The sequence below is a fragment of the Arachis stenosperma genome, chromosome 6 (genome assembly GCF_014773155.1).
Source record: "Arachis stenosperma cultivar V10309 chromosome 6, arast.V10309.gnm1.PFL2, whole genome shotgun sequence".
NCBI classification, from domain to species: Eukaryota; Viridiplantae; Streptophyta; class Magnoliopsida; order Fabales; family Fabaceae; genus Arachis; species Arachis stenosperma.
Window position 1 is genome coordinate 139,180,326 of NC_080382.1, and position 13,935 is coordinate 139,194,260.

Here is a 13,935-nt window from a genome sequence, read left to right on the forward strand (position 1 = left end):
AAACGGATGTGATATGAAATGTACCAAAAAAAAAAACTCTCACATTCAATTTATTTTATTGTAGTCTTCTACCTATTCTATTTATTTTTATTTTCTTCTTATTCATTTTATTTTCTTTTTAAATGTTATATAATTTATTATAATTTATATCAATCTATCTACTTAATATACTAAAACTGAATTTTTTCCCAACTTATGATGGTGAGGTGTCATTTTCTCGTGAATCCATTTTTCCTCCAAAATGATTGCACTATTTCTCTCTTTCAAATTTATTTTTAAAAATTATCTTTAATTGATATAATTGTATTATAATTAATATTTAATCAATGATACATAATTATACTAATTTAAAATAATCTCTTTATTATAATTATACTAATCTCTTTTAAATTTATTTCAGAAAATATCTTAATTATAATTATATAACATATATATACTTAGTATTTTAATGAATAATTCATAATTATACTAATTTAGAAAAATATCTATACTATAATATATAAAATCAATAATTAAGCATTATTAACCTAATTATCAATCAGAAATATTTTTAACTATTTTAATTATATTGATATAATTATTCTATTTTATTCATTATCCTAAATTTTATTAGTGACAAGTTATTATCTAATGGTGACCTATACAATAATAATAATAATAATAATAATAATAATAATAATAATAATAATAATAATAATAATAATAATAATAATATAATAATAATAGAAACTAATATTTTAGAAAAATATAAATTGGTTATTAATAATGATAATTATGATTAATTTTAGTAATCATTAAATATATTTAATATAAATAACTAAGTTTAATTAGTTAACAAATGAAAGAAAATATTATTATACGATTGTAGAAGTAAACATAAATATATATATAACTAATTTAATATTAATGATAATTCAATATTATATATATATATATATATATATTAATAACCAATTTAATATTAATAACGATAATTATCGTATTATTCAATAATAATAATAATAATAATAATATAATAATATAATAAAATAATATAATAATCTTTTCTTTAATTAAAACACTCATCTAATTGAATTAATATAAATATTTAATGAAAATAAAGGATGAATTTTTTGGTTTGAAGGATAATACAATCGAATATTCTTAAAGATTTTAAAGTTGTGAGTATATATTCTTTCTATATTAATATACGCATGCATATTACCTCCTTTTTTCCATAAATGGAAAATAACATTTACCCGTTAAATTTGTTAGTTGCCCAATCGATTCATCTTATTTATTGTGATTGAGATTGATATATAAACAAAGATTTTTTTTCTTCCATTAATTTTAGTAAAGAAATCCATGACGTAAAATAAAATAAAATAAAGTCAGTATCTACTTTTTTTTCTCATTATTTTTTATATTTACGATAAATATTAAATATAAAAAAGAAAAAAATAATATTAATTATTATCACTTTTATTTATTTACATTCATAATTAAATTTAATATAATTATAGTAAGTCTCTATAATTATAACAATTATATCTGTTACATATATAGCAATTATATTATATAATTATATATCTTCTCTTTTATATATACTTAGCAAGTATTTCTATTATATAATCTACTTAATATTAAAATTAGGTTTTTCTCAACTAATGAGAGTGAGGTATGAATTTTCCATGAATTCATTTTTCTTCCAAAATGAATGCATTTAATGAATAATGCATAAATAACTAATTTAGAAAAATATCTTTATTATAATTATATAAAATCCATATTAATACATTATTAAACTACTTATCAATTATCAATCAAAAATATTTTTAATAATAATAATAATAATAATAATAATAATAATAAATAAATAATAATAATAATAATAATAATAATATACTTCTACTTAATATACTAAAATTGTATTTTTCCTAATATTGAAGTGATGTGTCAATTTTTCATAAATTTATTTTTCTTCTAAAATGAAAGCACTATTCTCTCTTCTAAATTTATTTTAGAAAAATATCTTTATTATATTATTACAATTAACATTTAATGAATAATGTATGATATACTAATTTAGGAAATATTATTATAATTATATAAAATTAATATTTAATGCATTATCAACTAATGAAAGCGAGGTGTCAATTTTTAATGAATTTATTTTCTCTCCAAAATAAAAGTACTATTCTCTCTTCTAAATTTATTTTAGAAAAATAAAAATTCCATACTGAATATAGGTGGCAAGTTAAAAAAAATAAGCAAGTTAATGAATCAAATCATATTTTTATAAATATATAAGAATGTATTTTATTATATAAAAATTGAATTTCTGTACTTCATGATGGGCGTGGATACTTCTTAGCGTGTTTCTTAATTTATTTTTATAACTCATTGAATACAATTTATTACAGCAAATTAATTATATCAACTAATTGATTGATTAGGTATTTAAATATCACACGATTTATTATAATTATATCAATCAAATAATTATAATTATTATATCAATTATTTTAATTTATTAATTTATAAGGTACATAATAACATAAATGATTGTTACTTATACTGATTAAATACAATAAATACATATTAATTTAGTTAAAAAAATCATTGTCCTATGTTTTCTATTATTTTTTTAATTCATTAAATCTAATTATAATAAATTAATTATATCAACAAATTAATCAATCAATTTTTTATTTATTTTTGAATTCAATAAATCAAATAAAATAATTATACTAATTATTTATCGACTAATGATTTGATTAATTCTTAAAAATATTTTTATTTAATTTATTTTATTTATTTAAATATAGCTAATTAGTTATTTAATTTTATTAGGATAAATATCAAATTCTATTTCCAATATAAAAATACAAAATTTTATTCCTTCTGTTTTTATTTACCACTATAAAAATACTAGAAGAAAATATTATTTCATTTACAAATTACTCTTTCGTTGGGTAGCTTTTATAACAATTCTTTTTCTTCCTATGAGGCGTCGTCACAAGGCAACTATCATGGACACAAATTAGCACACACTCTTCAACTCATGCTCATCATTCAGCAATATATGATGTTATCCACTAAGCATTATAGACCATGGTGTTATCATGTATAAATAAAAAAAAAAATTCCGTAAAAAAATCCGTAATTAAGCTTAAGTATTTACCTATTGTGTGGTATATTGTAGTGTGAAATTACTTTTAATTTGTGTTGTGCAATGATATTATGGTTTAATTAAATTTATTTTAGAATTGTGTTATGATTTTATCTCATCATTTTCTCTTAGATATTAAGTTGATGTTTTTTATTTATATTATTTATATTTTCAATTTTTGTTACGAACAAAATATATTAATAATAAATAATACTTAACCACTCATATTTTGATCAAAGTATTGGATAATTTTTATATTTATTAATAATTGATTATTTTTTCATAAATAAATTATATTATAATTTTATTTAGTTCATAATGATTAATGATTAATGTTTATGAAACTATGTTACTCTAAATTATATTTATAAATATTTTTTTAAATATAATTTTTTTAACATAAAAATATATTATTTAATAATATCATAATTTTAAATTTTTTAATTATTCTAAATGAATATTTTATCAAATATATAAAAGTCATTCTTCTATTTGCTTTTACTAATTTATTATCTAACTATTATATAAAATTAAAACCGTATTAATGAATTTATATTAAAATTAATTTGGCTTTTTATATTTAGAGTATTTTTTAATCAATAATTTATACTCTTTGTTTTTTTTTAGTTTCATTTTGAATTTTAATTTAGTACACAAAGGTAGTGGAATTCTATTGATACTGAAATAAAGTTACAAAAGGGTCCATATGGTAGAATAAGTAAAATAATGTGATACCCACATTGCAACATCTAAATAAAACAACTTAGAATCTAAAACGTTTATCTTTCTCTTCTCGCCGTCTTTATATCTATTCTATCTATTCTATTATATAAAAATCGAATTTTTACCTTTAATGATAGAATCAACATAGCATGCTTCTACTTTATTTTGTTTAACTCATTAAAGACAATTCATTATGATGATTAATTATATCAACTAATTGATTGAATAGATATTTAAGTATCACACAATTTAAAATTAGGTATATTATTATTTGATTTAATTTTTATGATATATAAATTTATAAAATAAATTAAAATAAGATAATTTATTATTTTTTAAATTGAATACAACAAATATAAATTATTTAGTTAAAAATTTACTATTTCTTCTTCTATACATAAAAATGACAAAACAAAATTTAAAATATATTTTTATCACTTTTGCTATTTTAATTTTATTTTTTTGCTTTTTTATGTATTTAAGTATCACACAATTTAAAATTAGGTATATTAATTATTTGATTTAATTTTTATGATATATAAATTTAAGAAATAAATTAAAATAAGATAATTTATTATTTATTTAAATTGAATACAACAATATAAATTAATTTAGTTAAAAATTTACTATTTTCTAATCTTCTATACATAAAAATGACAAAACAAATTAAAAATATTTTTATCACTTTTGCTATTTTAATTTTATTTTTTTGCTTTTTATGTATAATTTTATTTTATATTAACTTTGTTTATTTATTAATAAAATATACTCATATTAATTCTATCATAATAATATATTTTTCTCCTATATTAATCGAAGAATTTTAATAGTTATCAACTACATCTAATAGAATTTTTTCCCACTAATAAAAATGGGTGTAATTTCTCATGAATTCATTTTTTCTCTAAAATAAAATCATTATTTTCTTTTCTAAATTTATTTTAGAAAATATATTTTTATAATTATTACAATTAACATTTAACGAATAATGCACATTATACTAATTAGAGAAATATTTTATTATAATTATATAAATCAATATTAATACATTATCAACTAATAAAGTGAGGTACAATTCCTCAAGAATTCATTTTTCCTCCAAAATGAAAGCACTATTCTCTCTTCTAAATTATTTTAGAAAAATATCTTTATTATAATTTTATTACAATATTACAATTAGCATTTAATGAATAATACATAATATAATAATTTAAAAAAACAAAGTCCAGTAATTTATCTTCCGACTGCACACGTGTGTAGAATAACTTTTAAGAAGGAGTTATGTATAGTAAATACGGTCGATGATTGTAAAACTGTATGCTAACATTGAATATTATTTTAAGTATATGTTTTGCAGGCATCAAAGAAAAGTGTTGAGTTATTTTTTAGTAGACTTAAATTATTTATTATTTTATTAGAGAATTTTGTGCATTAGAATTCTCTAATAATTTATTATTTATTTTGAGCTAATTTTGATATGTTCTTACTTGACAGTAAAACAACATATAAAAATTTGTTGGTGGTAGTATTATTAAGTTATTTATGGTCACATTGAGTATATATGTTTGATTTATTGATGAAAGTAGATTACTAAAATCAATTAAACTATTTTAGAATTAATATATTTAACACTAGATTAAGAAAAAACAAATAAATCATAACATATTATATTTTTATTAATCAAATTATTATTTTAAATTAATCTTAACAAAATAATTTAAAATTTTAATTTTAATCTTATCACGTGCATGACACGGGTTAATACAAGTTTAAATAACAACTTTAATCTTATCACGTGCATGGCATGACACGGGTTAATTGTTCTTCATTTTGAGCTGATTTGATATTTTCTTACTTCACAGTAAAACCAACATATAAATTTTGTTGGTAGATTTAAGTATTACTAGATTATTTATGGTCATATTGAGTATATATGCCTAATTTATTGAAAAAAGCAGATTAAATAACAATTTTATAGTTAATATAATTAACACTATAAGAAAAGAAAAATAACGCATACAAGTTATTCTTTTATTAATTAAATTATTATAATTAAAATAAAATTTAACATAACAACTTAAAATTATAATTTCAATCTTATCACGTGCATGGCACGGGTGATTAAACTTGTTCTATTATATAAAAATCGGATGTCTGCACTTAATGATGAAATTGACGTGGCATGCTTCGGAGAGTATTTCTCGATTTAATTGTTTTAACTCATTCAATACAATTTATTGCACTGACTTAATTATGTCAACTAATTGATTTGATTAAATATTTAAATATTAATATAATTTATTATAATTTATATTACTTAATTAATTATATTACATTAATGATAATTTGTTATATTAGTGAATTAGTCTTTTTATTTATAAAGTCTAAAATACAATAAATAAATTGTTATTTATTCTAATTAAATTTATTTGTATACTATATATGAATTAATGTTAATTTATAAAACATAAAATTTGTGGATTGTGATAAAAACACAAATTACAAAAAAAAAAAACGCATACAATTATAGAAGAATTAAATCTATCCTCTTTATTTATTTTTAACCATCGTTTTAGATTTTATTTTTTTTTAAAACCAATGATAGTAGAATTTTATAGATGCTAGATAAAATTGTAAAAGATTCTACGAAACAGTATAAATTGTTGCTCTTTCAATCAAATCATATCACATACAAAAATAAATTAAATTAAATAAATCGAATTTGCATTTCTCTATAATTCAATTCGATTGAGGCAAATACGTAGTAAATTGAATTTATAAGGTTCGAATTATATGCAACTTTCGAATAATTATAATGATATGGGTATTTTATATAAAAATTAATACAAAAGTAATTTAAATTTCATACAATATTTTTTTTGTATTTATGAGCTAAACCATTAATATATGTAATTTAAAATCCTAATCCCAAATTGCATGTGACCCATATATAATTAATTTTACATACAATTGATCCTATTTTTAATACGATTTTTCACGTAATTTTTTTTATTTTGTCTAAATTTTGTATGTTTTTTTTATTTGTCTTGTGTTGTAATATTTTTTTTTGGAGTCAATAAAAATCAAAGTCTCAAATTTTAAATTATAGAAAATATGATACTATGTTCTAAAATTATTTTTTCTAATAATTTAAGTTTATAAAAAAGCGTATGAATGGGATAAAAGTATCTTAAATTTGCTGCGTATGATGCCTGATTTAGAAAACAACAATAAAAAGATAAGATGACCACAAATTTATTGAACTAGGAGTGATTTACGAAGAAGATAGCACAAGTTTTAAGCAATCATGGCATGAGACCGATATATATTATTCATATTCTAAATTCTTTAACTTGAAACTCAAAATCTGCAAATAAAAATTAGTATATGAATTTTTCCAAAATAAAATAATAACAATAATAAAAGGTGATTTTAATTTATTATTAATTAGTCATTAAACCTTAAATTATCAAATAAAAAATATTATTAAATGAAAGTAGTTATTGAATGAGAGTAATTATTAGGGTGTTAGTGTTGTATGCTGATGTGGCTCACTAAAGTAGGTTACATTATATTTATGACTCCGTAAATAAAAAAATTTTATTTCGTTCAAAAAAGAAAACTTTTGATTTGAAATAAAATAATTTCTTTGATTCTTTCCAACAAATTATAACATATATACATTAAAATTTTAGCCCAGCCCAAAATACAATAGCTCTATAAAGAACTCTACAATTACATATAATTATCATATTCAGTATTTGACTATTAGATATTTTTTGAAGGTGTTAGTGTTGCACATTGTACCACATCTTTATGTAAATTTTATTTTTTTTCATTTTAAATAAATTTTTTAAGTGTCTATTAGTCTTCTATTGATTAGTGTTTTTATTTTATTTTGTTCAACTTCTTTACAATTTTACTTTTTTACGGTTCACATGTTATAAACTTATTAGCTTAGTAATTGAAAATAAATAATATTTGTATAATTGACAAATATTTGAAAAAAAAACCTATTATACACTCTCTAAAAGTGCTATTTCTACACAATACATTATGTTTTATGTAAGTTTCATATATTTTATGTAAGTTTCATTTTCTTTTATCAGATAGATTAAAATTTGTTAATTTAGATACTAATTTTTATTATTCACTTAATTTAATTATCTAAAAAATATTTTATTATTTATAAAATAAATTTAAAAATTACATGTCACGAAAAACATGCAGTACTACCTTTTAAAAATATATTATTATTATTATTATTATTATTATTATTATTATTGAAACATACCACAAAGTTGTATTTGATTTTTAATACGTAATCTAATTTTTAATATTTAAATTTTAATGACTAAAATTATTCTATGTTAAATATTTTGTCCTTAACTAATTTTTTTTGTTATACGTTGATTAAAAAAATGTGATTTATTAATCACTTCTAAATTTAAATTTAAAAATTGTTGTGCATGAGTGTATATTTTTAATTAATTATTTAATAATATATAATATAAAAATTAGTTTGCTTTAAGATAGTTATATTTAAATTAGTTTGGTTTTATATATATATATATATATATATATTCCTTTTAATTAAATTATTAATTTGTGAATTAAAAGTCACTGTTAATATATTTTTATATATTTAAAAATTAAGTTTTTTACTTTTTAAGTAAAAAATAATACATCATAAATTAATCAATAAATAATCAGTATTGTATGTTAATGGATATTTAAAATTTAACTTCAAGATAAATATTAAAATTTAAAAATTTGTATTCATAGCTCATTATTATGGGAGAAGTACATTGTAGATAAGTGACTTAACAACGATAATGTATCCCACTTTAATCACACAATCCAAGGTTGCAAGGTTAAGACGAAGGATAATTTTGGCCAAAAAAATGAAAAAGACTTGATGATAATGAGTCTGCTTTTTTTTGGAGCTTCTAGTAAGTGTTTTTGTGAAACTTTTTTAATTTCTATTTTTTAATGAGAAATACAGTTTAAACTATCATCATTATTAAGAATATTAGCGAAGTAGTTTGTACTATACATAATTTTTTAAATATTTTAATTTAGTAAATTGAAAAATTGTAAATAACTATTCATCTTTATAATTTTTTTAAAATTCATATTTAATAAGCTATAAATTACATAAAAACTATGCAATCTTCAAATCTTCATGTACTATTTAGGTTTATTAATTATTTAAGATATACTCTATCATAATTTAAAATAATATGCTATTTAATCTAAATTAATACATAAAACTTTATACTAACTAGAAAAATATAAAATTTGATACTTTTGTGTAGATCTATTTAACTCGATTTAAATAAATCGAAATTTTAAAATTATATTTAAATTTAGAGTTTTATTTATTATTTAAATTAAATAGTATTTATTTTTAAGTCATGAATGGGTATATTTTAAATAATATGATATAGATACTCATTTATTTAGTTTAATAATTTAAAAAATAATTCAATAAAACTAAACCAATACAAAAAAAGTTTAACTACGAAAGTATACTACTAAAATTGTATAAAATCAAATACGAGATTAGTTAATTGAATAATTATTATTTGTGTCTCATTTATTTTTCTTGACTTAACAGTGTCGAATAATAACAATAATACAAATTTTGACGTACATAAAAATGTGCATCATATTACTACAAGTCAAAGAACAATGTGTCGAGAAACTGGTACCTCATCTAATATTCTCAGTTTATAATCCAGTAAAAATAAAGGTGACATTTTTCTCACTGTAATTGACTCATATTTATCTAAATTTAATTTATATCAGTTTAATGATAAAAATTTTCTATATATTTCTCATTACTAATTCATAGGGAAGCAACTATTTATGTATGGTGTACACTGTGCCTCGTATGAAATTGGACAGAAAAATACTCCTCCTAATTATGTAAGACCTTCTACATCAGAGATAAGATCTAAATCTTTAACTCTACGGACAGATCCCTCATTGACAAGAACTCCACTGTCCGTGTTAACAAATAGTACGTATAATTAATGATTGCCAAATGATTCATACACCAATATTTAACAAAAAGTATACTTCATCGAAAAATCATTTATATAACATAAATTTATTACAATTCTAACATACTCCAGTGTACAAGGATCCGCCAATAATCTAACGGAACTCATTCTGCAAAATCAGCTTCCATCACACTGTGGTTCCCACAGATCGTGCCTAACAGAAAGGTAATTTAGAAAAGATGATCATCATTGTTATATTTTTTCTTTCCTATAATATCTAACGTTTAATTGAATAAAATTGAACTTTTTTTAAAGAAGTTCTACTATAATTGAGGTGCAAAAAAGACAATCTTCCTCTGTTGTTGCTTCAGTGGCTATTAATTTGACACAACTTTACGAAGATGTAACTTTATCGACTGTTAAGACGCGCCCACCAAGCGGTGGCATACAAAGTGGCCAAAATGTTGACCCTTTTGTTGATGATGAAGGTAATTTCTCATTATATCAAGAATTTAAGTTTGTAGTTTGCAAGAGATATGAATTATTAGCAATACATCAACATATATGTTTGCATTTTTTATAATTTTTATTTAATGTAGTTTTGAATGGTTATGATGATTCAATGTTGGATGTGGATATGGAAGATAATTTTATACCATCCTCAAAAACCTTAGACGGTATGTAAAAATTTTATCTGTACGTTTATTTGCATCTTTGTGTATACATCATGGACTAAATTGCATCGATATGACAACTGAGTATCTATAGAGAGTTCATTCGGTAGATGTGTGGGATATAGGAAATCCTATTTATCAATGTCAACACTGTAAAGCATGGATGTGGTCTAGAGAAAGGCTTGCTAAATCCAAATAGTCGCCCCAACCAAAGTTTACATTATGTTGTATGGAAGGAAAGATCGAGCTTCCTCTACTTTTTGTGCCTCCTGATGAGCTCATTCAACTTCATACTGGAGAAGATCAAAGAAGTATTCATTTCCTAAAAAATATAAGGACATTTAATTCAATATTTTTTTACATCAATAGCCGAAAAAATTGACCGTGGGGTGAACAATGGGATTGCTCCTCCAATTTTTAAGCTTGCAGGTCAAAACTACTATAGCATTGGTAGCTTACTTCCTTCTGATAGTTTGCGACCAACATTTGCCCAGCTATATATTTATGACACAGAAAATGAGATTGAAAATCGAATAGACACACTTCGGTAATAATTTTCATGCAATCAGTCAAATTTTTTAATTATTTTTTATCTGTGAGAGAAAATAACATAAATTTTGTTATTTTTTTTGCAGTTCCAATGAAGTTATAAATGAGCGGGATAAGAAAAGTGTGGCAATATTAAGAAACATGCTAGACAAATATAATATTTTGGCAAAGAGTTTTCGCTATGCAAGAGATATGTACCAACAGAAAAATTGCACAAACATAAAGCTTAATTTGATTAGTAAAATGACTACAGATGGCAGGACATACAACTTGCCATCTGCATCTGAAGTGGCTGCATTGATTATTGGCAATGTCGAACAACTTAGCAAAGATAGAGATATTATTATAGAGAGTCAATCTAGAAAGCTCCAGCGGATTGATGTTTTTCATCCATCTTATTTAGCCTTACAATATCTATTATTGTTTTTGTATGGGGAGGATATATTTCATTTGGGTATTGCAACATCAGATTCTATCTCTGTTAGGCCTACAAAGAAAAACAAAACAATCACTTTGCGACAATTATTTGCTTTTTGACTACAGAAAAGGACGGGTGAATCTCCGTTAATTCTGAGATTAAAGAGATTATTCCAACAGTTTCTGGTAGATGTCTACACAGTGGTGGAATCAGAGAGGTTAAAATTCTTTAGGTGTATACAACCACAGTTGAGGGTTGATAAATACAAATGTCTGTATGAAAGTCTTATAAACGGGGATGTAGATGTTGCAAGGCTTGGTAAAAGAATCATTCTTCCCAGTACTTTTACCGGTGGACCTAGGTATATGATGAATAATTGTAAAGATGCATTTACAATTTGCAGATATGCATGATATCCTAGCTATTTTATCACCATGACCTGTAACCCTGAATGAGATGAGATAAAAAGAGAAGTGACTTCCATTGGATTGAAGGCAGAAGACCGTCTTGATATATTGTGTCGAGTTTTCAAGATCAAGCTTGATAGTTTCATTGATGACCTAAAAGAGGAAAAAAACTTTCGCAAAATTTTGGGATGTAAGTCTGTGTTTATGCAACGCTTTATTAAAATCTTATGTTGTAATGCTTTACTCATTTGTATTTTTCAATTTTCAGACGTTTGCACTGTAGAGTTTCAAAAGAGAGGGCTTCTGCATGCACATATCCTTTTATTCATGAGTAACGAATTCAAGCCACAAACACCAGATGACATAGACAAACATATAACAGCTGAGATTCCTTATGAAAATGAAAGGCCAAATCTACATGGAGCTGTTCAAAATTACATGGTACATGGTCCATGTGGTCCGTACAACAAGAATTCACCTTGCATGAAGAATGGATCCTTTTCAGAGTTATATCCTAAAGAGTTTAGACAGCGAACACTCATTAATGAGGCCGGATTTTCCAAATATAGGCGTATTGATAACGGTTGAACAGTGAAGAAAAGAGAATGTGTACTAGACAATAAGTTCATTGTTTCGTATAATCCAAAATTGTTGCTCAAGTTTGGGTTCCACATAAATGTGGAATACATATGCCAAACAAGTTCTATTAAGTATCTGTTTAAGTATGTACACAAGGGTAATGACCGCGTAACAGCTACTCTATACAATGCTGGTGATCCGTCAGAAGCCACACAAGTTGTTGACGAAATTATGAATTACTACGATTGTACGTACATTTCGGCATGTGAGGCAGTCTGGCGTCTATTTGGATACGAAATTCAAGAGAAAGAACAATTTGTGATTAGACTTCCATTCCATTTGGAGGATGAGCAAACTGTGGTTTATGGTGAAACTTCTAATGTGAATGATATCGTCGAGAGAGCAATATCTCATAAGTCCATGTTTTTGGGATGGATGGCGGCAAACATGTCATATCCCTATGCTCGAAGTCTGACTTATGCTGAGTTTCCAACCAAGTTTATTTGGAAGGACGATTCTTCAAAGTGGTTTCCTCGAAAGAAAGACTTCGCAATTTGAAGGTTGACTCATGTACCTGCAGGTAATGACGAGTTTATATTCAATTTTAATCTTACTTATTTAATGATTTAAATTTAAATTCTTAACAACCTGTACCCTACATCCATTTTATTCGATTTATCTACACTAGAAAATAAATGTTCAAATAACTTTCAACAGTTATAATCTGTAGATTATACAATTTATTATTTTTTTATATTTTTTAGGAAAATTATTCTTATGCGGATGTGTAGCTACATAATAATTAAAATACCGTAACTTAATCCATTTAACAACTTAAAAGTGAAATTTTAACCAAGTTTTTTGCAGCAAATACCGAAGAATATTACCAACGACTTCTCTTGAATGCTCAAAGAGGATGTATGAGTTTTCGAAATATAAGAACAATAGGAGGAACAATTTATGCTACGTATAGAGATGCATGCTTCGTCCTTGGACTCTTGCAAGATGACAAAGAATTCATTGATGCAATTAAGGAAGCAAGCTCATGGACCTCGGGATCATATGTTAGGAGGTTATTTGTCATCTTATTAACATCCAACAATATCTCAAGACCAGAACATGTCTGGGATAGATGTTGGCATGAACTCTCAGATGATATTTTGTATCGACAGAGAGCCGTGATGAACATGAGGGGTGAGTTTTTATTAATTACAATGATAAAAGTTCTTCCTTATTGATCATTTTTAGTTTGATTGAATTTTTACAGTATTGTATAATATGCAGAGTTAACAATGTCAGATGATGAGATTAAGCAGTTGTGCTTAATGGATATAGACAAGATCTTACATTCCTATGGTAAAACCTTCAAAGACTATCCTCCCATGCCTTTAGCAACTGAAGTTGATAGTTCTTTGTTAACCGAAAG

General features: G+C 22.9%; 1 protein-coding gene across 1 annotated transcript; it reads left to right on the forward strand.

Annotated features, from left to right (window-relative positions):
• The first annotated feature begins 9,568 nt into the window (after positions 1 to 9,568).
• Positions 9,569 to 13,067, forward strand: LOC130934798 (uncharacterized). Its single transcript, XM_057864332.1, has 9 exons — positions 9,569 to 9,584; positions 10,254 to 10,370; positions 10,482 to 10,559; positions 10,926 to 11,103; positions 11,192 to 11,585; positions 11,703 to 11,884; positions 11,993 to 12,120; positions 12,199 to 12,387; positions 12,523 to 13,067. Exons 1-9 carry the CDS (start codon positions 9,569 to 9,571, stop codon positions 13,065 to 13,067), a joined length of 1,827 nt encoding a protein of 608 aa, XP_057720315.1.
• The last annotated feature ends 868 nt before the right edge of the window (positions 13,068 to 13,935 follow it).

Excerpts from the sequence above, each read along its gene's own strand:
- LOC130934798 (XM_057864332.1), top strand. Across the intron at positions 10,560-10,925 it reads ATCCTCAAAAACCTTAGACG|CCGAAAAAATTGACCGTGGG; the intron begins GTATGTAAAAAT and ends TTACATCAATAG. Across the intron at positions 11,586-11,702 it reads CAACATCAGATTCTATCTCT|TTTCTGGTAGATGTCTACAC; the intron begins GTTAGGCCTACA and ends TTATTCCAACAG.